Raw genomic sequence first — 27,999 nt, 5'->3', positions numbered from 1 at the left:
TTTTATTTTAAGGAGAAAAAAATGAACAGATCAGCTTTGCCGGACACGGTCAGGAAATCTACATTATTTTGATAATATAGCTATCAACGCTTAAAAAAATTAAATATAATCGTCATTTTTGTCAGAATGTATGTAATGTACACAAATCTGCATGTTGGCTTTCCTTGTAAAATGACTATATTTTCAGAATACCCCCCCCCCATATATTTAATTTTCTTGCGTATGTGCTCAGTAGTCCTACAATGTAAGACATATCACACGTTGGTTTTGTTTCAGTGATATCAGAACAAAAATATTGTAGGACTAGCGTTTGTGCTAGCAGTTAGCTCAGCTGAACTGCGCCAAATGGGCTCGTATCGTTGCTTACAAATTGCCTGTACCATGACAGGTAAATGGTAAGCAATGATACAAGCCCCTTGTGATCTGCGCAGGACGGAATTAGGCAGCAGCAGTATTTTGCTTGCAAGAGAATTAGTGCTGATTGTATTCCCTCATCAAATCCTGTCTTATCATCGTGGTCGTATGTTGTCTGGACTACCAGATCCTGAGGCACTTAAGCACTTACTTTCACCTTTTTAGAAATATCTTCAATCGTAGTGATATCTCTCATGAACATGGGAACATTACTTATTTTAGCAAAGTATGGGCAAGAAATATAAATGATATATTCCCTCATAATGAACTTTGATCCAGACGACCACCTAAGGTAAAGATCTTGTAGTATGTCACCCATTTTGATGCATCTAGAAGAAATATATTTTTACCCCAGACACTATTGTACACATGATCCGTGAATATAGGCCTACTGCAGAGCAACATCAACAACATTAGTTTTGCCTGTCACCCCTACCGGGGTATAGGCTGCCCACAAAAGATTGCCAGAGGCTTCTGTTCTATGCCATCCCTTCAAGCTGACTCCAGGTGTGACCCATCTTAGTGATGTCCGCCTCAAGATCATATCGCCAGGTGTTTCTTGGTCATCCCCTTCTCAGCTTGCCTTGAGGGTTCCATTTCAATGCCTGTCTGCTAATGTTGGTTGGCGGCTTACGTAGGGTGTGTGTTATCCAACCCCACCTTCTCTTCTTGATCTCATCCTCTACCAGAAGCTGGGAGGTTCTCTGCCACAGGTTGGTGTTGCTGATGGTGTCTGGCCAGCAGATCTGGAGAATTCTTCTTAGGCAGCTGTTGAACTCTCTTTACAGTCGACTTGGTGGTTCTCAAGGTCCCAGCTCCATACAGTAGGACTGACTTAACGTTTGAGTTGAAAAGTCAGTCTGATCTTGGTAGTTAAGGAAATTTCTTTGGAGCTCCAGATGTTCTTGAGCTGTATGAAAGCTGCTCTCACCTTTCCAATCCTTGCCTTGACATCTGCGTCTGTGCCACCCTGCTGGTTGATAATGCTGCCCTGGTACGTGAAGGACTCCACCTCTTGAGGATCTTGGTCTTGTCTTTGTGGATGTTGAGGCGAACCTGTGCTGATGTGGCTGCCAATACATCGGTCTTGCCCTGCATTTGCTGCTGACTATGGGACAAGAGTGGTAGGTCGTCAGCAAAGTCCAAATCCTCAAGTTGACTCCACAATGTCCACTGGATCCCATTTCTCCACCCATTGGTGGACGTCTTCATAATCCAGTCGATGGCGAGAAGGAAGAGAAACGGCGACAGCAGGCAGCCGTGCCTCACGCCAGTCTGCACTAGGAAGCTGTCTGTGTGCTGTCCTGCATGAATGACTCAACAGGACATTCCGTTGTAAGTGTTCTTGATCAGGTTCACCAGCTTGGTTTGGATGCCATAGCGGCGAAGAAGTTTCCAGAGTGTATCTTGGTCCATGGTGTGGAATGCCTTCTCATAATCGACAAAGTTGATGAAGAGTGAAGAATTCCACTCCAACGATTGCTCGATTATGATGCAAAGAGTAGCTGTTTGGTTTGTGCACAATCTGTTCTGCCAGAAGCCAGCTTGCTCATCTTGTAACTGTGGGTCAACGGCCTCCTTCATCCTCTCCAAGAGGACCCAGTTGAAGACTTTCCCTGGTACTGATAAGAGTGTGATAGTTGGAGCAGTTGCCGAGGTCGCCTTTCTTTGAGATCTTGATGAGGTGTCCCTCCTTCCATTCAGTCGGTATTTTTTCTTCCTCCCAGATCTTCTCAAGGAGGTGAGATAGCATTAACACTGAAGCATCTAAGTCTGCTCTGAGGGCTTCTGCAAGGGATGCCATCAGGTCCAGCTGCCTTGCCGTACTTCAGCTGGGTGATGGCTTTCCTGATCTCGTCTCTGGTGGGATTGTCACAGCTTATGGGGAGATCTGCATTGGCTGGGTGGATTTCTGGGGGATTTAGTGGGGCTGGCCTGTTCAACAGTTCTTCAAAATGTTCTGCCCATCTCTTAGTTTGGTGTTCTGTACTTGCTATGGTCTTTCCCTGCTTGTCCTTTACGGGTCTCTCTGTTTTGCTGTACTTGCTGGACAGCTTCTTGGTGATGTCATACAGCTTCTTCATGTTTCTACTTCTTGTAGCTTCTTCTGCCTCTGCTGCCATTCCTTCAGCATAGTTTCTCTTGTCTATCTTGATGCTTCTTTTCACTTCTCTGTGGGCATTAGTGTATTCTTTTTGTATCTTTACTTTTTCAGTTCTTGTCCTACTGCTATTTACTGCTGCTTTTTTCTGTTTATGGGGCTAGTACTTCTTGGCATGTTGATTTTATTGCCTCTTTAACTTTCTGCCATCTGTTGTTTGCATTGTCTTCCTCATCTTCAAGAAGCTCTTGTAGCACGTGGTACTTGTTGTTAAGCGTCATCTGTATTCTTCTTTAGTTTTTGCATCTTTCAACAGACTGATATTATACTTTGTTTTCTTCTCTTTTGTACCCATCCAATTCTTCTTCAGCTTTAGTTTCAGCCTTGCAACAACTAAGTGGTGGTCAGATGCCACATCTGCTCCCCTCTTCACCCTCACATCTTGCAGGGATCTTGGCTATGCAGATGTGGTCAGTCTGATTTTCTGTCACATGGTCTGATGATATCCATGTGTTCTTGTGGATTCTCTTGTGGTGAAAGATGGTACCCCCAATGACCAGGTTGTTCAGTGCACAAAGGTCTGCGAATCTCTCTCCATTTTCATTCATCTCGCCCATGCTTGTTCATACCCTGTGTTGTCTGACCCAACTTTGGCATTGAAGTCACCCATGAGGATGTTGATGACTTTGTCTGGGAAGTTGTCTACTATATTCTGTAGTCTGTTGTAAAACTGGTCCTTATCTTTTTCTTCAGCGTCATTTGTTGGAGCGTAGCACTGTATGACGTTCATCTTTATTTTCTCCTTGGTCCTAAACATTGCCGTGAGGATTCTGGGCCCATGTTTTTCCCATCCTATCAGTGCATTATATGCTTGCTTTGACAGCAAGAGCCCTACCCCCTGTGTAGTATGAGGCGCATTGTCTTCCTCATGTCCTGAATACAGTAGCATCTCTACTGTCATCAGTCTTCTTTGTCCAGATTGAGTCCATCTTGTCTCACTAATGCCCAGTAGGGATAGGTTGTAGTTCTTCATCTCTGCTGCTACCTGTGCTGTTTTTCCTGCCTGATACATTGTCCTCACATGCCATGTTGCGCTGTTAATTCTCCTGTTTGATAGAAGGGTGGTCTGCTTTATGGCTTACGCGGGCTCGCGGTTTTCACCATGTAGCATCATAAATCTTCCAGAAGAAGACCCTTCCTCCCTCAGGCTTTCAGTTTCTGGTTTTTCTTCTGTTGGCGTTTTTGTAGCAAGTTGGGTTTTACAGGGTCAGGTTGCTAGCCCCATGCCCAACCCTCCTCCTTTTACACCCAGGCTTGGGACCGGCAGTGGTGGAGATAACATCAACAACATATAGAAAACAAAACTTTATAGGAAAAATTAGAGTAAAACGATTTATATAGCTTTCCTAAATTTTTTCTTATATCTATTATATTCATTTTGAAACCGAGTTTGTTGCAAAAGCTAAAATAATCCTGTTGGGGAAAATCATGCTCGTTTCATGATAAAACTGTTTTCTTTATGATTAAAAAGCAATTAAATTTAGTGTATAATTGTTTTGAAAGCTTAATTGGTATTTTTAATGTACAGAACCTCAGTGTTTGAATATACTGTTTCTTTTTTTAACTCTAAAACTGGTTTGCATCCTTCATAACTTATGTCTCTAAAAGTGCAAATAATAAGAGAAAGAAGACATAATGTTACAAGAGATGGTTTTATTTTCATTTGTTGTAACTCTTTTCATTATTAAACCAAATTATGAAAAAAAATAGTTAAAATAAGTAAAATATCGAGATTCTCTTTAAGTCTGATTGAAAAATTTATTATGAAGGTTAAATTTCTTATTTATCAGATATGGGAATCGGGATAAAAAAAACAACACAAATGCCAATAATTGTGTGCAACTAGTTTTGCATTTACTTTATGCTTCTTCAGGCACAAAATATTTTCAAAGAAACAGATGACATCTTTATATTTAAAATAACAATTACATCATTTACGTAACGTCATAAATGATATGTATCATTATAACATATATGTATATGTGTATGTGTATATATATATATATATATATATATATATATATATATATATATATATATATATATGACAGGTTCGAAAAGATACGTAAGTCACTAATGAAAACTGAATCAGTAAATTAATTAAATTAATAAAATAGAGACAAACATATGCACTATATCAATTTTTTAATAAACATTTTATACAATTTTTTTTATAGTGCCTTGGTATTAAGGCAATTAGGATACAAAGTATCAAACTTATGATCCAATAACTTTCTTTTATCAGTCTGTTCATGTTACCTTGCACAATATCTATTGGCATGAAAGAAAAATCAAGTAGAGAGTGATTATTTGTATTAAAATGTATTGAAACATTAGAGGAGAACTGAGGATCTCTATAATTTTTTTATATGAAAGCAATCATTCATTCAGGTTATCAAATGAATCACATCGATTCAGTTGATTGGCAGTTAGTGTTATAATGTAGAGAAAATACTTCTTTTGTATTGGCGCTAATAAAATAAATACTTTTGTACATTGAGAGCACCAATGTCTGTTACATTTAGACAAAGAAAAATATCTTTTTTATTTTCTGTCTGTTTAGTTCTAATTAAAAAATCTTGTAAGTTCTTGGGTCTTCTATAAGCAAGAATTGGTTTATTTTTTTAAAGTGTTTTTATGCTGTTTTTATTTGATACATTTAGGAGACTCCAATATTTGTTGATTATAAGGTCTATATTAAGTAATGAAGGATCATATTGTATTGTGAAAGGAATTATAAATTATATTTTTCTCTATTGTACATTTTACTGTGTTTAAAGCCTCATGTTGAGTAAGATAATGGGCTCTGTTCAATGCAGAATCAATTATATGTGTAGGACAATTTCTATTTTAGAAGAATGTTTTTAATTCATTCAACCAATTTTGTAATTGACAATCATCTGAAATAATATGTCTGTATCTTTTGGCTTGTTTATATGGTATACCATTTTTATGTGACATGGGATGACATGAAGAATATTCCACATATTGGGGGATATTAGTTTTCTTGACATAAAAATTTGTAGAGGTAGTATTATCAATATTTTTTATTACATTTACATCTAAGAGAACTGAAAAAATTAATTTATCACCTAAATTATTTTCACTCGACGATTAAATTTACTTATATTGCATCTAGTATGCACGTTTCATTTTTAGATGTAAATGTACTGAAAAAATTAATTGATCACCTAAATCATTTTCACCCATTGATTAAATTTACTTATACTGCATCTAGTATGCATGTTTCATTTTTAGATGTAAATGTACTGAAAAAATTCATTGATTGCCTAAATCATTTTCACTCGATGATTAAATTTACTTAAAATGCATCTAGTACACATGTTTCATTTTATAGTGATAATATTCGGCTTTTTGATCAATGTTTATGTCATCATGACTCAATGTTGATCAGCGCAAATATATGTTGTGGTTATAACATCAAGGAGAGACACGTTCTCTCAAGAACTGTGAGTTTATGACAATGTGTCAAAATAGGGAAGAGTCACATTAGGGTTTAAGATAGTATTTATTCTAATACAGGACTACAATATAAGATGCCTCCCCTGATATTTGTGTTTTTGGGATCGCCAAAAGCAAAATGGTTCAAAAGATGGAGACATTTCTTAACAACTTGCCTCAGAATTCTATAATAAAAAAGACACAAAACACCAACCAGACCCTGGAACTGGTCATATAACCTCCATGTCTCTCAATATTGTCACTAAACAAAAGTCTGTATGAAGCTACTTTGCATGATCAAACCAGATTCCAGTTAGATTACTGAAAGAAGCTGCCAGAGAATTATAAATTGGTCTTACATGACTCTTCCAAATCATCGTCGACAGTGATAGGATTCCTGGTGATGGTAAATTTACTCTGCTTAGACCAGTCTACAAAAATGTAAATTATTCTACACCAGCAGACTTTTGGCCAATATTTCTGTCTTCCATCATATTTAAGACGCTGTAACACATTATACACATTTCGGTCATGTCACACTCGGAATGTTACTATATACTTTGTGACTGTCAGCATGGAGATCAGAAAGGAAGGTCATGTGTCCAGAATTTCTCCAAACAGGACAGGGTTTGAATAAAAACTAACATGTCAGTGCCATCCTGTTGGATTTCTTCAAGGCCTTTTACAGAGTAAGTAGGGGCCCCGAGTGGCCGAGTGGTCTAAAGTGCTCTCCGTTATGGATCACTGCCTTCTCACCTCTGTCGGAGCTGGTTCTAGTCTTGGATTCAGCCAATGTCAGTATGTGAGAAAGCTTGCCAGTAGCTTCTCGTGGGTCGGTGGTTCTTTCTGAGGTTTTCCAGGGTTCTTCCTCCACCATTAATACTGGCCGCCATGTATATCCTATAGTGTGATGAAAAATGGCGTTATACCGCACAACAACAACAACAGAGTACCAAGGGGTCAGTCTACCAGGTGAAGTTGGCAACTGAGTTGCAAAAAAAAGTAAATTCATCTTCTTCTATTAGGAAAGTGAACATTATTTCATCCAGTCATTTTTTGTTTAGATTTACACGAAGTAACAGTAGTTTATGGCCTTTGAAATTTTCCCTCAACCCAGACAAGTTTTATAGCCCAAAGCAAAATGTATTGCATGTGGCATTAGCAGGTGTTCATATCAAAATTGCACCAGCAAAACAAACTCTTGCACATTGACAGGCCTGTGTTTTAATAGCTGATTGATCATTACATGTAACTCTTTCCCTGCCCAATTTCCACAAGATCTCATTTGACAATGAAGACTTACCATCTTGTGTTCAGAAACTAAAACACATATGTCTTTTTCAATGACTGTTCATTTTCATAAAAGATTTGGTGAAGACTCTTTAAAAATTTATATTTTTGAAGGTTTTAACTGCTGTTTTTGCATTATTATTTTCATCAAATCAGTTTATGTGAACTAGCCAAGGGATAATAATGGCAGACATCATTGTGTCTTAGATGTACATCTTCATTGGACTGCCTTTACAGTTTTTGTAAATCACTGGGCACATAAATAAGAAAATTGTACAACTTGTTGAAAACCATGTCTAACTATTATGTAATAAATGATTTAGCCTCAAAATATGTGTGAAAATTAGGTCAAAAACCTTACTAACACCCTCTTTAAGACAGCATCACTGTAGTGTAAGGAACATCATATACTTGTGTGTACTTGGATTGAGAACTTCCTTCACAGCTGTATGGCATATACCAATGACCTGACAGAATGTACATTATCAACAATTAGACTTTTTTGCAGATGACTGCATTTTGTGCAGAATTGTCCATTCACTGTGAATTGTACTACCATTCAAAAGGACCTTGTCAATCTCCAGGAGTTGGAGTAAAACTTTCAGATGGCTTTCAACTCAAGTAAATGTGAATTATCAAGTATCACCAAGAAAAGCATATCTAAGTCATTGTCAGCTTCAGTGGCCATGGAAGACCATCAGTAGCATGACATATATTAGAATCACAAATTCTAGTGCTATATCCTAGACTGGGCACATTGACAACTGTGGCACCAGATGACTGGTCTCAGACACTTGCCTGTACAGATCACTGACATCTCACCTCTGTTCATATGGGTTTGATTCTTGGGCTTGGCCATTGTGGGGGTGTAAGAAACCTTGCCAGTTCCAGATACTAACTATCATCTCTTCCCCGAGCTAGTCCTCATCTGGAAAGCAAACCTGATCAGCCAGCCCACATTGGAATTGGTCCAACTGGTCCTGGTCATTGACAGTTTTTGATGTCAGAAATCCTGCTTTTTTATAAGTGGTATTTTAACCTCACATATTTGACTCCAATTGTCATCATTACCCAATTCGCATGATTAAGGAAGATTAATATGGTAAACAAGCGGTGGGAGGAGAATGGTGCGAATTCAGTGCTAAGTGGAAGTGATCTTTTACTTTTGGGGCATGTTTAGGTGTCTTTTTATAGCAAATAGTCAAAGTTGTCCTTATGTACTTGTCCAATTTGACCATAAATTTCTTTATGCCATGAGAATATTTAATAACAGCCTGATTAAAATGCTAAAGGTAAATCGAGAGGCTGATTTGTTGTCATGCCGGATGTAAGGGTGTTCTATAAGTTCAGCATAGTTAGATGTACAGGATTTTAACAAGTTCTGTAAGTTCAGCTTAGTTTGGAGTACAGGATTTTCAATGGCAGATTGTAAACATTCATCCAGTGTGACGATTTGGGGCAGTTTTTAAAGGTTCGGTATACTCATGAACTACAATTTGAGGAAAATTGTAAAGATTCAGTGTAGTCATGAGCTAAAATTTAGGGCAGTTTCTAAAGATTCAGTCATAAGACAGAATTTGGGGTAAATTATAAAGGTTCAGCATAGTTATGGTGGGGGCCCCATGTGGCCGAGTGGTCTAAAGCACTTTCCGTTACGGATCACTGCCATGTCACCTCTGTTTGTGTGGGTTCGAGTCTAGGATTCAGCTAATGTGGGTATGTGAGAAAGCTCGCCAGTAGCTTCTCATGGGTCAGTGGTTCTTCCCGGGGTTTTCCCGGGTTCTTCCTCCACCATTAATACTGGCCGCCATGCATAGCCTATCATGTGCTGAAATATGGCGTTAACCCCACAATAACAACAACAATAACAACAACAACAACATAGTTATGGTAGCTATTTGGGGCAAAGTTTGGATTGAGCTTATCTTCCATGTAAATGGTGGAAACAAACCAAAAGAATGAATCGAAGATGATCATAATTATTGAGAAATTTAATTTTGTTTTTGTTTAGTGCCTGAAAATGACATAACTCTTTCATCTAAAGTAATTGATAATTTCTAACCTATTTCTTATTTAGTATAAAATAGTACAAATTGTTTTCCAAAAAACTGGCTCATACCATTCTGTGTCTACAATAATACACACATTGCAGATTTATTTTAGTTGACCAATTGTAAATGGTTCATTTGTATGATATATCCAAATGTATTTACTTTATATATCTTTTAATTTTATAGAATGAGGATTACAGAGAAAGGAATTACTGGGACAAGAGATTTGAATCTGAAGAGACTTATGATTGGTTTGCTGACTTCAAAACCTTCAGACACTTACTGAGGGAGGACTTACAGGAAAATCATCAGATTTTGATGCTGGGTATAATGGAGAAAAAGAATTTTATATATACACCACTCCCTCGATAACTCGCGCCTGATAACTCGCAAACCCACTTAAAATGCAGGGTCAGGCATGGCTCCCATTTTGTAATGGACCTGGAAATTTTAATCATCACTTTGAAATATCAAATTTAAAAATAGGTCATACGATTTTTTCACATTTTCTTTCCAAAACAACATTTCTAGTACACTTCAATTAATGATATGTAAGGAAATGTTGATCAATGAAAATGTCACTTACGCCAAGTGGAGGCAGTACTTTAATAAATAAATAAAAATTAAAAATTTTTTTTTATCAGTTGAAATTTGTGTTCTAGTTTTAATCTTTTTGTTCCTTTTAAGTGTAATCATCATAAATGCCATGTGTCCTCTTGTAATTAAACGTAAAGTACATCAATCTACCATAACAGTTATGTCCACAAGCGTTTCTCTGAGAACCTAATTAAGTACCAACCGTGTTTTGATAACTGACTTCCAGACGTATTTGTTGTATTGTTGCACTGAATTAAAAGCTGGCCTCCTTTGTCTTGATAATTATGTCTTTTGAATCAAATAAAGGTGGTGGAATAAAAGAAAAGTTAAAAGCCACCAAAATCATACAAACTTAAAATCTAGAGGGCCTGGTCATATGTTGGGTGAGCTCTCTTCATTTGATCAACTGAATACTTATAATGTTATTGTGTATGTAACATAAACTACCTTAAATTAATCAACTCTTTCACACTTTGATAAAAAAATAACAAGGCAACCAAGAGAAATGAACACTTCGTAAAATACAGAGCTTGACTTTACAGATACGGACCATTGTGGTAAAGCAAGTTTCAGAGAGTTCTTGAACTGGCACTTAGAGATATCCTCAAGGATGATAAAAAGTTTCATTATTACATGTACTTCCAAATGAATCACGACATCAGTGTTGTACTAACTGAACAATACAAAAATACAAAAATTGAGTTTCGACATAGACAATTGTCTCACAAAATGTTGCATGTTTTTGAAAAAAAAGGAACCTTGTTTGGTCAACAGTTAGTCTAGTTCCCTGCTCATCAAGAAAACAAAAAGTAGTGACATAATACACAGATTTTTCACGTGAAACCAGTTGGAACGATCTTTCATATGTTAGACATTTTGAAAATAAATGTTATTAAATCATAATAATAAACAACTTCATTAGAAAAAGCGTGTTATTAAAAGTTATTATCGACGTGATTGTAAAATGAGGATTCAGTCAATAAACAGCCCACATCCTTAACGCTGCTCCCCCCCAAAGGTTTTCTTGATGTCAAAGCGGTGTTTTTCAATTTGTGGAGGTCCCTCAATAACTCGCACCTCACTTATAGTGTGGTCTATGTTTGTGGACCCGTTGTGTGCGAGTTATCGAGGGAGAGGTGTACCATCATTGACTTATAATATCATGACTGTCAGATATTTTGGACACAGTATTTACAAACATTTTAATAATTTACATTGGTACAAAAAATTTCTAGAATCCCAAGTTATTTTTTTATGTCAACAAAAATAAAATATAGTAGTTAGTTTGTAAACTAAGGAATATCTTTTCTGTACTCAAAAACAGATGATTGATTAGGTGACTATCCGACTGTAAAACTTAGGTGACCATCAGACATTAAAACTGCTTTGAATTCCCTTATTAGGCAACAGTAAAAACAGTGGGCATATTCCACAAAGTGTGATTAATCATTATGATATAGGACTTGATGTGGACAATTCAGATTGTTAGTAAAGTGGATTAACTTGTGTGTGTTGTTGGGGCCCCAAGTGGCTGAGTGGTCTAAAGCACTCTCTGTTACAGATCACTGCCATCACACCTCTGTCTGCGTGGGTTCGAATCTAGGATTTGGCCAATGTGGGTATGTGAGAAAGCTTGCCAGTAGCTTCTCGTGGGTCAGTGGTTCTTTCTGTGGTTTTCCCGGGTTCTTCCTCCCCCAATTATACTGGCCGCCAGGCATAGCCTATCATGTACTGAAAAATGGCGTTAAACTCCACAACAACAACTTGTGTGTTATTAAGTGTTGAAACATATAGGCAAGTTATTATTTTTATTCTTCCCTTTTCCAGATAATCTGAGTAGACATTTATTTCTGATAAAGTAAGCATCTCTGGCATGCAGATTTCACAGGTTCTTGTTGTCACAGTTTTATTCCTTGATATATTTCCCAGTGGTAACATCATTTTGGTTGTCCCAGTTAGTGACTCCATTCTTCATAACTAGAGTATCAGTACAAATACAGTGTGACCCTGCTATAGCACGCTACATTATAACACAAATTTTGATATAACATGATCATGGCATGGCTCTCAAAATTTTATATACATGTATTTTTCTCGCACACAAAAAAAAATCTTTCTGAAAAGTACGAAAAAATACGTAAAAAATTTATTATCATCTTGGGGAAAAGATTGTGCATGTATGATACGACGATCATGGAGTGACTCCTGAAATTTTATATGTAATTTTCTTATACACAAAAAAAGTAGTTTTTTCTTCTTAAAAGTATGAAAAATAAGTGTAAAATGTTTATTCTAGGATTGCATAGGGATTCACTAATGTCGCAAACAGTGATTTTATTTTCCTTATTGGTGGCAAAATATACCATCTGGCGATTTTTTAAAAAAATTTTTATTGGCAACATTATTGCCTGTTTAAACTTGTATATACAACCATAGGTTTGGAGTGAAGAAATTCAGAGGCCCCATGAAAGGATGCTGCAAACCTGATATAAAATGCACTGAAATGTATCTATTTTTATATAAACAATAGGGGCCCCGAGTGGCCAAGTGGTCTAAAGTGCTCTTCTTTATGGATCACTGCCATGTCACCTCTGGCTGCATGGGTTTGAGTCTCGGATTCGGCCAGTGTGGGTATGTGAGAAAACTTGCCAGTAGCTTCTCATGGGTCAGTGGTTCTTTCTGTGGTTTTCCCTGGTTCTTCCTCCACCATTAATACTGGCCACCATGTATAGCCTATCGTGTGCTGAAAAAGGCATTAAACCCCACAACAACAACAGCAACACAAACAGTTTCTTTGTCCAAATTGATAAACCATCTTAACAGTGCATTGTTATATCATAATCCGCTTATGTTGACATCAAGCTTGAGTACTGTGTATTGTGAGATATCCGCTTATTGTTGAGATTTCTGGTAGCAAAGATGAACCGGACGAGGCATTATCTCATAATCCATCTTTCATCAGATTATTGGTCACTCACTAGTAAGTAATATATTTACGTAGACTGATATGTAAAATTCTTCTTCTTTCCAATCAGAATTAAATCCTTCAAAACACCTACATTTTCTGTACTAATCCTTGTCATCGGACCAGAACACCTGCATCTCTATCGCCCGTTGACCATTTGTCAACTGAGTGGAAGGCAGCATCACTCCACTACCACAAATGTATTTTTTTTAAAATGTTGGTTTATTCAATAGGCAGGGAGGAACTGTAAACTACAATCAACCGAATGATGGCCAATTCCTTTTTAAAAATTTACCCAGATAAAATAGTTTGCTTAAATTTCATAGAAAACATTACCTTTGAAGCACTGACTGTCATGGAAACATACTTAGCAAATGGAAAGAAATTCAGTCTCAATCATGCAATACAATTATTTGATGTTGCCGCAACAATAAGAAACAGGCATTTGTTTGGTTCTCCAAAGCTGGCCTTTAGCGGTGACTTCAATAATGCATGCACATTTCATCAAGGAAAGACGACTACAATCTGCAGTAAAAATAATGAACTTTTCTTCAAAGAAGTCAGTACCAAACTTGAATAAAAGCAATGGAATCTGATTGATTTTTCCATTTTCCAACATGACTGGAACACGTTTACTGTGCCATGAAAGTTTCCTTTTTGCAGGGAAAAAGTTTGTGCTTATGGATGCTACTAGTGGCAGCTTAAAACACAACGTAACTTTTACCGACTTGGGACGTACTGAAAAGTAAATGTGCTTCATCATTCATTACATGATTGTGCTTTGTTTATCCAATGACCTGTGACAAAATGATTGAATGTTTTAAATTTCTGTGTGTGCATATTTTTGATGGAATTACTTGTATTGTGGAATCAATGTATGTTATGAGATTCGTGGGTGGGTACACTGTGTTGATACTTTATTCATGCTATACATAAGACATGTATATATAAGCAGTATACACGTATATGTACCAATCTGTTGTTCTCTAAATTAAGTATAATATTATGTATGCCTTATCTGTTTTCACTGCAGGTGTATTTCCTATTTAATATGCATCGATTTAAGATGGTAACTGTGCCGATGAAGCATGTATTTTATTGCCCGCATTTATTACCTGCACACACACACATACACCCCGCAAATATTTTTGGGTACATGCATCATTTTCTTAAGCTAACTGGCCTGGTTGCTTATAACACGGTTCGGTCTATAACACAGTCCGGTTCTATGGCTCCCAACTACTGTGTTATAGCAGGGTCACACTGTAATGGTATTTCATGATTAAATTCCAGAACCAGTCATGTGATTTGCCTTATTTACATATATAGAGAAATCATCACCATATTTGGAGTTGTTGTGTAGTGTTGAAATCATTTGAGCCGTTTTGAAGAAAAGTCTGGATTACCTCAGTCTAAGAATGTTTGGAGGTTAGATAAATACAGATGTATATCTTTCCACAATAGTTTCTGTTGTCAAAGACAATCATTATTTGAAACAATCTCATTATTAGAATTTACCATCCAGTGCTGGACCAAATTATATAGTTACTTTAATTTCTGTGCACTCTTGGCAATTGACAAACTGGCAGATATTGTGTTGCTTAATATATTTTGATGGACTTAAAAGCAATAACAAAATCAGCTGATTAAAGCCCAACAAGTCTCAATCATTGCTTTTTTGGTCCAGATTATATTACAGTGTGCAAACTGCTGATTGGAGCTAAAATTCGATATAGCAATATGATTCATGATTATGCATCATGAAGCCTGTTCCTTAGGAGTGCAAGATTGAAAGTAAAAAATCCCATTGGTGTCAAAATGGGGGTTCAGAATGAGTAAAATCCTAACCTTGGTGTCGAAACTGGGAAAAATATGGGGCTCTGATACATAAATAAGGATTAAGGGAAACACTGGATATGATTCATGGCAGTACCTAATAATTAGGATTTAATTATGTTTGGTCACTTTAGCTTTATGATGTTAGGAGTTTAGTATACAACAAATAATAAATTGAAGTGATATTTCTGGATCAAATTCTTTGTTTGATGACTTGTGATCCCTATGTCCTGTGACCATTTTGTAGTTTGTGCTAGACTGTTACTAAGTACTGTTAAGTGTCTAAGTTGTGTGCTGGTGCATTCCAAAAAGTTTTGCATGCAGCAAATTTACACATTCTAATGAACAAGTGACATCATACCCACAAATCGTCCATCAGTTCCAGTGTAGATTTGGGGATTTGATTTATCTAAACATGTTTGTGTGTAATCAGAAAAGCATGATGTGGTTATGTAACAGATTAGGTTTTTTTTTATGTTTCTACCATTAAAAGGTCTAGTAAATGCCTAATTGATTGCTTATGCTAATAGAATGTGCTAAATTGGCAAAAAATGTTTCACAACTGAATTTCTTACTGTCTCAGAACATATCTAAATTTATTGTCTGTGATCAGTTTAAGAGGGCATCATTGGATATCTTTTTTCTAAGCACATGCCATTTATATTGAGGGAATACTGTATTTCATTATAAGGTTCTATATTCTGCTTCACATGGATGGTATTATAATGAGAGAATTCTATATGTTGAAGTCACATCTTTATCATTTTTAATTTTTGTATTTTATTCCCCCATTTTAGGTTGTGGAAACAGTCTGCTAAGTGAACATCTATACAACGATGGTTTTAAGCATATCACCAATATAGACTACTCTAAAGTTGTCATAGAAAAGATGCAGAAAAAATATGTTAACTTGTCAGAAATGACTTGGAAGGTGATGGATATTTTGGACATGTCCTTTGACCCAATGACCTTTGACATTGTACTAGAAAAGGGCACACTTGATGCACTCTTAGTAAATGAAAAAGACCCATGGCAGTTGTCTGGAGAAGGAGAACAGATGATGGACACAGTTTTGAAACAGGTAGTAAGAATGTAACTGATTTACCAACACTGAAAATTCTGTTATTTTTTAAAAAGATTGTTTCAACAATTTGGAAAAAATAGTAAAGTACATTTCCTAAGCACACTGTCTTCAGCTGTCTGCTTCAGGTAAGCATATGGTGATGAAATCTGGATATCAATCAAAGTATGTAAGAGACATAAAAGCGTATGTTATGTAAGATATGTGTATGTTATGTAAGAGACATGTAAGTGTATGTTATGTAAGATACATGTAAGTGTATGTTATGTAAGATGCGTGTAAGTGTATGTTATGTGTACATGTAAGTGTATGTTATGTAAGATACAGGTGTGTTATGTAAAAGACATGTAGGCATATGTTATGTAAGATACATGTAAGTGTATGTTATGTAAGAGACATGTAAGTGTATGTTATTTGTACATGTAAGTATGTAATTATGTGTACATGAAAGTGTACATGTAAGTATGTTATGTGTACATGTAAGTGTTAAGTGTATATTATGTAGGAGACATGTAAGTGTATGTTATGTAAGAAACATGTAAGTGCATGTTATGTTGTTGTTGTTGTAGGGTTTAACTTAATTTTTCAGCACACGATAGGCTATACACATGGTGGCCAGTATTAATGGTGGAGGAAGATCCTGGGAAATCCTTGGAAAGAACCACCGACCCTCGAGAAGGTACTGGCAAGCTTTCTCACATACCCAGATTGGCCGAATCCGAGACTTGAACCCATGCAGACAGAGATGAGATGGCAGTGATCCGTAACAGAGAGCGCTTTAGACCATTCAGCCACTTGGAGCCCCTGTATGTTATGTAAGAGACATGTAAGTGTATGTTGTGTAAGAGACATGTAAGTGTATGTTAAATATAAGAGACATGTAAGTGTATGATAAACATCTCTACCGTTTTAAAATGGAAAACAAGCAACTGAATCCTGTGCCTCTTCTTTCAGCAGCTTCCCGAAAACTACTGTGCCACTTTTAGCAGTGTCACAGAAACTGAGAGACTGTTTAAAGTCCCATCTAAAAAGTTTTCATAAAATATCTTGGTCTGGCAAGGGGAATTAACTCACATAATCAGGCCTTATTTTGGCCTGTTACTTGAGGCTTCTCTTGGAAAATCACTGAGAATAGCAACCTGTAACTATGTATTCACTTTCATTGCATGAAAAGGCCAAGTCATATATGCAGCCAACACTGACCCAGGGATCTCTTGCTGTTCATAGCCCCACTCTGAAAATTTCAATTACAAATTTGATGTGCTTGGCAAGAGGGGAATTTACATTATAATTGAACATAAATGTGTTAGTCTGAGTCCAGAAATGGCAAGACAGACATTTTGTTCATATTGACATTTACTCTGCATAATAAGAAATGAATTTACTTGATATTTACTTTGCTGTATAATTACCAGCATAAGGTTGGAGGCAGAGGCTTATAAGAGTGAGACATCAGCTTCTGTGGAATGCTTGTACAATATCTTCTTGAATATTTAATTAATTTTCATTATTGATATGTCAACTGTATAGGTGTCCAGCCATACATTGAGCCATCCCAAGCATAAAAATCAAATCAGTCTTGTAACCCTAATGGACCGGTTGATGATGTAGAAGACATCACACATCATCATTTTAATCCTAAAATAAATATTTTGGACAATTGACAAATGCTGAAATCTGAGTGTGTTTCAAGTAAATATCTTTCAAAATCAGTAATGATGCAAATATTTTTAACAGCATCATCTGAAAAAATCTTGTTATCACTACTCCACTAGAAAAAATGATGGTACTGACATCAAGTTTTCGACCATCTCAGATGTGGGAGGTTGTGGGTTCGATCCCAGCTGAGTCATACCAAAGACTTACAAAGATGATACTAACTGCTGCTTCGCTTGGTGCTCAGCATTAAGAGGTTAGTGTTGGGACTGGTCGGCCTGGTGTCAGGATAATGTGGCTGGGTGGGACATCATGCTACATGTCTGTGGCTTAATGCCCCAGAGCTAGACATCACTATAAACTGCCACACTGCAGACATCATAGCGATATGACTAAAAAATTGTTAAAGCTACATTAAAAATCCAAATCACACACACACACACATCAGGTTTTCACTAACTAACCTTTGTCAGTTTGTAATTAATCCTGAACGAAAATCATGCAGATGTGCTCATTCATATGACCATGCTGTTGTGAAGAGGTTTCAGAACCATACATGATGGTGTTAGGGTCACCTCCAGGGCTACTGCTTGCATTTTTGTATTGCATTGAGATTATGAAGACAGTGACGTTTACTAATACAAATAAATTTGACCAGACTTTATATTTCTTTGATTTTCAGTAAAGAAACTTTATTGTTATCACTCTGCCATTGATTTTGAGGTCAGTGGCCTTACGATGGATTTTTATTTGTGATGGCTTGTGAGCATGTTAACATAAAGAGACATGAATTTTATCAACCCAGATAATGGATATAACTTAAGAATATCTTTAGTAACTTGATGTATTAAAAGAATTAATTATGGATTAAACCAAACTTACTGAATATATCTTGATGATATATTGGATGATTCATTGATCTTCTTTCCATAATATCAGTTTCAGGGTCGAAGGCCGTGACAACAACTTTTGTACTTCTTTTATCTTATAAACAAGTCAACTTAAATATTTAGGTAAATATTTGTTACCTGATTTGTTATGCTGTTTTTTTTTCTTCCAAGAAGATACAAGATGATTTAATAACAAATAAATTTGAAAAGCTAAAAGGAGGGAAGAAACTGACTTCTCATGAATTCAAATATTCTTTTTGGCCAGTCAAACATTTTTCCTTGAAGAGACTTTTTCTAGTCAGTAAGGACCTCAATCCTTGGGGTGCAAACATTAAGTGTTCAATTTATTAAATATTTACAACTGAATAGTTTATCTACTGTTGAATATTAATTGTCAAGATTCCAGATTATAGACTGTAATATGAAAAACATTTTATTGGTCCTATAATTTAAGCCTGCTCAGCTCAGGCTGTATCTGTATGGTTTCCACCTACCTGGGCTGTATCTGTATCGTATCAGTTTACCCTATCTGAATAGTTTTGGCTTGCCCTGTCTGTATCTGTATAGTATCATTATGCCCTGACTTTATCTGCATAGTCTCAGTTTGCCGTGACTGTATCTGTATAGTCTTCAGTTTGCCTTGACTGTATCTGTATAGTATCATTTGCCCTGACTGTATATGTATAGTATCAGTTTGCCATGACTATGTTGGCATAGTCTCAACTTGCCCTGACTGTATCTGCATAGTCTCAGCTTGCCCTGACTGTATCTGCATAGTCTCAGCTTGCCCTGACTGTATCTGTATAGTATCATTTTGCCCTGACTGTATCTATATAGTATCAGTTTGCCATGACTATGTCAGCATAGTCTCAGCTTGCCCTGACTGTATCTGCATAGTCTCAGTTTGCCCTGACTGTATCTGCATAGTCTCTGTTTGCCCTGACTGTATCTGTATAGTATCAGTTTGCCCTGACTGTATCTGCATAGTCTCTGCTTGCCCTGACTGTATCTGTATAGTATCAGTTTGCCCTGACTGTATCTGCATAGTCTCAGCTTGCCTTGACTTTATTTGCATAGTCTCAGCTTGCCCTGACTGTATGTGCAGTCTCAGCTTGTCCTGACTGTATCTGCATAGTCTCAGCTTGCCCTGACTGTATCTGTATACTATCAGCTTGCCCTGACTTTATTTGCATAGTCTCAGCTTGCCCTGACTGTATCTGCATAGTCTCTGTTTGCCCTGACTGTATCTGTATAGTATCAGTTTGCCCTGACTATCTGCATAGTCTCTGCTTGCCCTGACTGTATCTGCATAGTATCAGTTTGTCCTGACTGTATCTGCATAGTCTCAGCTTGCCCTGACTGTATCTGCATAGTCTCAGCTTGCCCTGACTGTATCTGCATAGTCTTAGGTTGCCCTGACTGTATCTGCATAGTCTCAGCTTGCCCTGACTGTATCTGCATAGTCTCAGCTTGCCCTGACTGTATCTGTATAGTATCAGTTTGCCCTGACTGTATATGCATAGTCTCTGCTTGCCCTGACTGTATCTGTATAGTATCAGTTTGTCCTGACTGTATCTGCATAGTCTCAGCTTGCCCTGACTGTATCTGCATAGTCTCAGCTTGCCCTGACTGTATCTGCATAGTCTCAGCTTGCCCTGACTGTATCTGCATACTCTCAGCTTGCCCTGACTGTATCTGCATAGTCTCAGCTTGCCCTGACTGTATTTGTATAGTATCAGTTTGCCCTGACTGTATCTGCATAGTCTCAGCTTGCCCTGACTGTATCTGCAGAGTCTCAGCATGCCCTGACTGTATCTGCATAGTCTCAGCTTGCCCTGACTGTATCTGTATACTATCAGCTTGCCCTAACTTTATTTGCATAGTCTCAGCTTGCCCTGACTGTATCTGCATAGTCTCTGTTTGCCCTGACTGTATCTGTATAGTATCAGTTTGCCCTGACTATCTGCATAGTCTCTGCTTGCCCTGACTGTATCTGTATAGTATCAGTTTGTCCTGACTGTATCTGCATAGTCTCAGCTTGCCCTGACTGTATCTGCATAGTCTCAGCTTGCCCTGACTGTATCTGCATAGTCTCAGCTTGCCCTGACTGTATCTGCATAGTCTCAGCTTGCTCTGACTGTATCTGCATAGTCTCAGCTTGCCCTGACTGTATCTGTATAGTATCAGTTTGCCCTGACTGTATCTGCATAGTCTCTGCTTGCCCTGACTGTATCTGTATAGTATCAGTTTGTCCTGACTGTATCTGCATAGTCTCAGCTTGCCCTGACTGTATCTGCATAGTCTCAGCTTGCCCTGACTGTATCTGCATAGTCTCAGCTTGCCCTGACTGTATCTGCATACTCTCAGCTTGCCCTGACTGTATCTGCATAGTCTCAGCTTGCCCTGACTGTATTTGTATAGTATCAGTTTGCCCTGACTGTATCTGCATAGTCTCAGCTTGCCCTGACTGTATCTGCAGAGTCTCAGCATGCCCTGACTGTATCTGCATAGTCTCAGCTTGCCCTGACTGTATCTGTATACTATCAGCTTGCCCTAACTTTATTTGCATAGTCTCAGCTTGCCCTGACTGTATCTGCATAGTCTCTGTTTGCCCTGACTGTATCTGTATAGTATCAGTTTGCCCTGACTATCTGCATAGTCTCTGCTTGCCCTGACTGTATCTGTATAGTATCAGTTTGTCCTGACTGTATCTGCATAGTCTCAGCTTGCCCTGACTGTATCTGCATAGTCTCAGCTTGCCCTGACTGTATCTGCATAGTCTCAGCTTGCCCTGACTGTATCTGCATAGTCTCAGCTTGCCCTGACTGTATCTGCATAGTCTCAGCTTGCCCTGACTGTATCTGTATAGTATCAGTTTGCCCTGACTGTATCTACATAGCCTCTGCTTGCCCTGACTGTATCTGCATAGTCTCAGCTTGCCCTGACTGTATCTGCATAGTCTTAGGTTGCCCTGACTGTATCTGCATAGTCTCAGCTTGCCCTGACTGTATCTGCATAGTCTCAGCTTGCCCTGACTGTATCTGTATAGTATCAGTTTGCCCTGACTGTATCTGCATAGTCTCTGCTTGCCCTGACTGTATCTGTATAGTATCAGTTTGTCCTGACTGTATCTGCATAGTCTCAGCTTGCCCTGACTGTATCTGCATAGTCTCAGCTTGCCCTGACTATCTGCATAGTCTCAGCTTGCCCTGACTGTATCTGCATACTCTCAGCTTGCCCTGACTGTATCTGCATAGTCTCAGCTTGCCCTGACTGTATTTGTATAGTATCAGTTTGCCCTGACTGTATCTGCATAGTCTCAGCTTGCCCTGACTGTATCTGCAGAGTCTCAGCATGCCCTGACTGTATCTGCATAGTCTCAGCTTGCCCTGACTGTATCTGTATACTATCAGCTTGCCCTAACTTTATTTGCATAGTCTCAGCTTGCCCTGACTGTATCTGCATAGTCTCTGTTTGCCCTGACTGTATCTGTATAGTATCAGTTTGCCCTGACTATCTGCATAGTCTCTGCTTGCCCTGACTGTATCTGTATAGTATCAGTTTGTCCTGACTGTATCTGCATAGTCTCAGCTTGCCCTGACTGTATCTGCATAGTCTCAGCTTGCCCTGACTGTATCTGCATAGTCTCAGCTTGCCCTGACTGTATCTGCATAGTCTCAGCTTGCCCTGACTGTATCCGTATAGTATCAGTTTGCCCTGACTGTATCTGCATAGTCTCTGCTTGCCCTGACTGTATCTGTATAGTATCAGTTTGTCCTGACTGTATCTGCATAGTCTCAGCTTGCCCTGACTGTATCTGCATAGTCTCAGCTTGCCCTGACTGTATCTGCATAGTCTCAGCTTGCCCTGACTGTATCTGCATACTCTCAGCTTGCCCTGACTGTATCTGCATAGTCTCAGCTTGCCCTGACTGTATTTGTATAGTATCAGTTTGCCCTGACTGTATCTGCATAGTCTCAGCTTGCCCTGACTGTATCTGCAGAGTCTCAGCATGCCCTGACTGTATCTGCATAGTCTCAGCTTGCCCTGACTGTATCTGTATACTATCAGCTTGCCCTAACTTTATTTGCATAGTCTCAGCTTGCCCTGACTGTATCTGCATAGTCTCTGTTTGCCCTGACTGTATCTGTATAGTATCAGTTTGCCCTGACTATCTGCATAGTCTCTGCTTGCCCTGACTGTATCTGTATAGTATCAGTTTGTCCTGACTGTATCTGCATAGTCTCAGCTTGCCCTGACTGTATCTGCATAGTCTCAGCTTGCCCTGACTGTATCTGCATAGTCTCAGCTTGCCCTGACTGTATCTGCATAGTCTCAGCTTGCCCTGACTGTATCTGCATAGTCTCAGCTTGCCCTGACTGTATCTGTATAGTATCAGTTTGCCCTGACTGTATCTACATAGTCTCTGCTTGCCCTGACTGTATCTGTATAGTATCAGTTTGTCCTGACTGTATCTGCATAGTCTCAGCTTGCCCTGACTGTATCTGCATAGTCTCAGCTTGCCCTGACTGTATCTGCATAGTCTCAGCTTGCCCTGACTGTATCTGCATAGTCTCAGCTTGCCATGACTGTACCTGCATAGTCTCAGCTTGCCATGACTGTATTTGTATAGTATCAGTTTGCCCTGACTGTATCTGCATAGTCTCAGCTTGCCCTGACTGTATCTGCAGAGTCTCAGCATGCCCTGACTGTATCTGCATAGTCTCAGCTTGCCCTGACTGTATCTGCATAGTCTCAGTTTGCCCTGACTGTATCTGCATAGTCTCAGCTTGCCCTGACTGTATCTGCATAGTCTCAGCTTGCCCTGACTGTATCTGTATAGTATCAGCTTGCCTTGACTTTATTTGCATAGTCTCAGCTTGCCCTGATTGTATCTGCATAGTCTCTGCTTGCCCTGACTGTATCTGTATAGTCTCAGTTTGCCTTGACTGTATCTGTATAGTATCATTTTGCCCTGACTGTATCTGTATAGTATCAGTTTGCCATGACTATGTTAGCATAGTCTCAGCTTGCCCTGACTGTATCTGCATAGTCTCAGCTTGCCCTGACTGAATCTGTATACTATCAGCTTGCCCTGACTTTATTTGCATAGTCTCAGCTTGCCCTGACTGTATCTGCATAGTCTCTGTTTGCCCTGACTGTATCTGTATAGTATCAGTTTGCCGTGACTGTATCTGCATAGTCTCAGCTTGCCCTGACTGTATCTGTATAGTATCAGTTTGCCCTGACTGTATCTACATAGTCTCAGCTTGCCCTGACTGTATCTGCATAGTCTCAGCTTGCCCTGACTGTATCTGCATAATATCATTTTGTCCTGACTGTATCGGCAAGGTTTCAGTTTGTTGCGACTATATCTGTATAATCTCAGTCTGCTCTGGCTTGCCCTGACTGTATCTATATAGTATCAGCATGCCCGGACTGTATCTGTATAGTTTCAGCCTGCCTAGAATGTATCTGTATAATCTTGGCCTGTATGGACTCTATTGGCATCATCTTGTACATGTTTAGTCTCAACCTTTCAAGACTATCAGTATAGTCTCTGCCTAGCAAGACTGTATATATAATCACAACCTGCTATAAAGTTTCATTCTACCTAGACTCTGTCTGGATAGAGAACATTTTATTAGTTCTGTAGCTTCAGCCTGCCCATGATCGTATCTGCATAGTTTTGGACTGCCAAACCTGTATATGCCTATAGAATTTGAAGAACATATGGCAAAAACAACATATCCCCATGTGGATGGTTGACATTAATTGGATACATTTTGATCATATCCTTCTAAAATGTGTTGACATCTCCAAGATCTTAACATAACAGTGGTAGAATATTTTTCAGAAAGTATGGTTGCCTACTGGACATTCAACCAGACTGAGAAATCTGTTTGCCCAGCAGAATTATCTTGATGTCCAGTTAAAATTGCTCTAATATAAATCTGTATAAAATTACAGTTAAAACTTATGTTGTCCAAGGTCTTATAAGACTGTTGACTTCATTTGTCAATAAATGAAGTAAATAAAAAATCATGATTTAATCAGCATAAGGATTTTAATAATTATGACTCACCCATTTAATAATTATGACTCACCTATTTCCCAGTACGCTTTTAGAGCACAAAGGAAGTCTAACATTAATGGAAAAGAGCCAATTCCTGGTTCTAAAGTAGAAATGATTTTGTAATTTATCCAGTCATTGGTGTTGTAAGAAATTCTACCACACACCCCCCAAATAAAGAAATGATGGGGCCCTCTAATGAAAAAAGTTGTTTGAAGGGAAATTTGGACTTACACTGGGCACTGTCATGGGCCTGATGCAGGGGTTGTGTGGACAGTTGCTATGCCACTGTATCCTGTATGTGTAACATTTTTCAACTTTTACAATCAAATCTCTCAACTTTTACAACTAATCTTTCTTTGTCATGTATATAAGGTAAGTGTTATTTATAAAGTCAGCATTACTATTATTTTCAAATGCTTGCAAAAATTTTTCAAGATACAAATACTTAATGTATGCGAAATAAACATTTTTGTTCAATTTATTGCAATTTTTGCATCATTTAATAAAATTTTATTTTATACATTTGAAGATATTTATTTTCCTTCTTTTATATGAATATATTATGCAAGTTAATGAATTTATTTTTACTTCAAATTTTCTATCACTCATACTTTTATTATAAATACAGACTCATTAAAGCAGATTAAGTAGTTATAATTTTTACTGACTGACTTGCGATTTAGAAAGAGTAATTGTATTATTGAGATATTGATATCAAAGCACCAAGCTGAAGGTGCTTTACATGATATGGAGGGGCTGTTAAACAGCCAGAATCTGAGCATGTGAGGATCCAAGAGTACATGATTATTTTGAGTAATGATTTGTTCCTGGTGTCTCCATGTTGGGTAGTTGTTGTTATGCAATACACTAATTTATGACAGAAAATAAACATGCTACTTTTAGTAAGCTTAACATTTAGCATTGACAAGTCCAGAACCAGGGAGTGCTATGACTTGTCCTGAACTAGTGAGTGATGGTAGAAAATGGGAGCAGATGTTTAGCAAACATTAATACAAGGAATCAATAACAAGTAACAGACCTATGCTTTTCCAGCTCAGTTGATTTGTCATCTTTAATTAGAATCAAACTTGTTATAAACCACAGCCTGAAACTGTTGTTATTGAACCCAGTACTATGACTTGTCAGACATGTGGTTGCCCTAGGATCAGATTTTATTGTCCACTTTGACCTAGGAATCAGTGTTTTCTTGCCCCAGAATTATGTGCTTTTACATAAAAATGATGCACAGCAAATCTGCAACTAAACTGATCTTACAGTATTGGTTCTAAGTACTATTAATTTTACGTTAGTTTACCATTAGTTGCAAATCAGCACAATTATTTTCATTATTAAATAACTTACCATAGTCAAAACTCATATTACCATATAACACCCTAAAATGTGAGGTGCCTTATTTTTGTTTTCACTTAATTTTATTTCTGCAGGCTCCAGTAAACGTTATGGGCTTACCCTGACCAAGGCTATTTCATCCATATGATAAAAGTACAGATATTGCGTATACTTTGGATAATAGGTGTTTTACTGTACAAGCTGTACAGTTTGGACATGCCTTTGTTGGGCCCAATTAGGAAGAGATAAGTTTGTAAATAGCTGCACTGAAAATATATCCAGGGGTCATAAAGTCTATTTTCTCTCTCATTTAATTAGACTGTATAAAAAGGACAGCTATTATGATGTTTAACAGAAATTATTTCATTTCAGCCAGATTAAATAAGGAATTCCTAAAATATTGTCAAACCTTGTAATAAAGAGTATAATTGTGTGACAGTAGAATGAGTAAATTTTGAAAGAAAAATGACTCCTTGATCTGGAATTCGGTTTTAAAAAAGTACTTTACATTTTGGCAACATCCCCATTTCGTAATCCAGAGAATGTGGCAGCTTAATACATGCATTATGAAGCCATCATCAGTATGGGAAAAAACTGAAGAAGTGATATTGTTCATGTTTGCATAGACAGAGAGATATTCCTTTCAGCATATTAGTTTGTCTATCTAATTTCAAACCTTTTTAAAGTCTAAAAGAAATCCTCTTTAATGTTTTTGCATCATAAATATGTTAAAAGGTTATGGCAAGGGAGATAAGTAGAACAATCGCCAAGGTTTTATTGGCTTTTTGATTATGTAAACTGGATTTTTCAAAGTAGGGCAAAAAACTTACGGTGTATTAGAAATGGGTAAATTAATGCATATTCTCAAATAAAAAATACATTTATTTATAAAAGACTGATTTTTTTATTTAGCATTTGCTCCGTGCTAATTGTATCATTGAACCATACAAAATTACATTTTTATGCACATTATCAACATACAGCAAATTGTATGTTTTTCATTGATCATCAAGAGCACAATGTGATGATGTTGGGCTTCATACCACATTTTGGGCATACATACTTTGCAGACCCCAAAAGGTCAAGTCTTGCAAGTCCTTTGTACATTCATTTATACTTAACAGGTCATTGAGGTATTAAAACCATTGTACTTTTCTACTTACAGGTCAGTGAGGTATTAAAAGTCTTTGTATATTTCTACTTGCAGGGCAGTGCAGTATTAAAATCATTGTACATTTCTACTGACAGGTCAGTGCAGTATTAAAGTCATTGTACTTTTCTCCTTTCAGGTCAGTGCAGTATTAAAGTCATTATACTTTTCTACTTACAGATCTGTGCAGTATTTGTCACTGTACTTTTCTACTTACAGGTCAGTGCAGTATTAAAGTCATTGTACTTTTCTACTTCCAGTTCAGTGCAGTATTTAAGTCATTGTATTTTTCTACTTACAGGTCAGTGCAGTATTAAAGTCATTGTACTTTTCTACTTACAGTCAGTGCAGTATTAAAGTCATTGTACATTTCTACTTACAGGTCAATGCAGTATTAAAGCCAGGTGGTAAATTCATATCAATAACATTTTCACAGCCTCACTTCCGAAAACCATTATATGCTAGAGAAAGGTACAAATGGTCTGTGCAAACAAAGACATTTGGAGAAATGTTTCATTTCTTCTATTTTTCAATGACGAAAGGGGAGCCTCTAACAGATGAAGAGAAGAATGAAGAGAGGAAAAGGGAAAATAGAGAGTTAAAAATTAATAATACACGTACTGTTTACCTAAAAAGTGAAGACAGTGAAGATTTTTTATGTGACTTAGATTTGTGATAATAAAGTATTTTAGTTTTGTTACCTTGGCTTTCCTTTTATCTGAGCAAGAACATATTGTGTAAAAGTATGCTGTTTTTCTGACTTGGACTTAAGGGGTAATATTTTCCTGATTTGGGCTCAAAAATTAAAATTAAAAAGGTCATCAGCCCATGTAGAAAATGTTTGACTTTGGCAGGATAATTGATTTTTTTTGGTAGCCTGATCAGATTTCTTTGTCTGTGATAAATAACTAGGATAGAGAAGCAGTCTTTTGATTTGGAGTCAAAGTTCCTGGTCAGCAAGGACTATTGAAGATGCAAAAGTGTTTGTATGATGCCACTGATTTCTTAGTTCAGATATGG

General features: G+C 37.6%; 1 protein-coding gene across 1 annotated transcript; it reads left to right on the top strand.

Moving 5' to 3' along the window:
* Positions 1-2: 2 nt before the first annotated feature.
* LOC149782290 (EEF1A lysine methyltransferase 4-like) lies at positions 3-27,679 on the top strand. Its single transcript, XM_089933671.1, has 4 exons — positions 3-48; positions 9,565-9,703; positions 15,574-15,857; positions 27,362-27,679. The coding sequence occupies exons 1-4, from the start codon at positions 22-24 to the stop codon at positions 27,653-27,655; spliced, it is 744 nt and encodes a 247-aa protein (XP_089789797.1). The 5' UTR covers positions 3-21; the 3' UTR covers positions 27,656-27,679.
* Positions 27,680-27,999: the final 320 nt, after the last annotated feature.

This window comes from Sinohyriopsis cumingii, chromosome 15 (assembly GCF_028554795.1).
Source record: "Sinohyriopsis cumingii isolate HCF-2022 chromosome 15, ASM2855479v2, whole genome shotgun sequence".
Lineage (NCBI taxonomy): Eukaryota > Metazoa > Mollusca > Bivalvia > Unionida > Unionidae > Sinohyriopsis > Sinohyriopsis cumingii.
The sequence above is the reverse complement of the archived record's forward strand: the minus strand, read 5'-3'. Positions and strand labels throughout refer to the sequence as shown.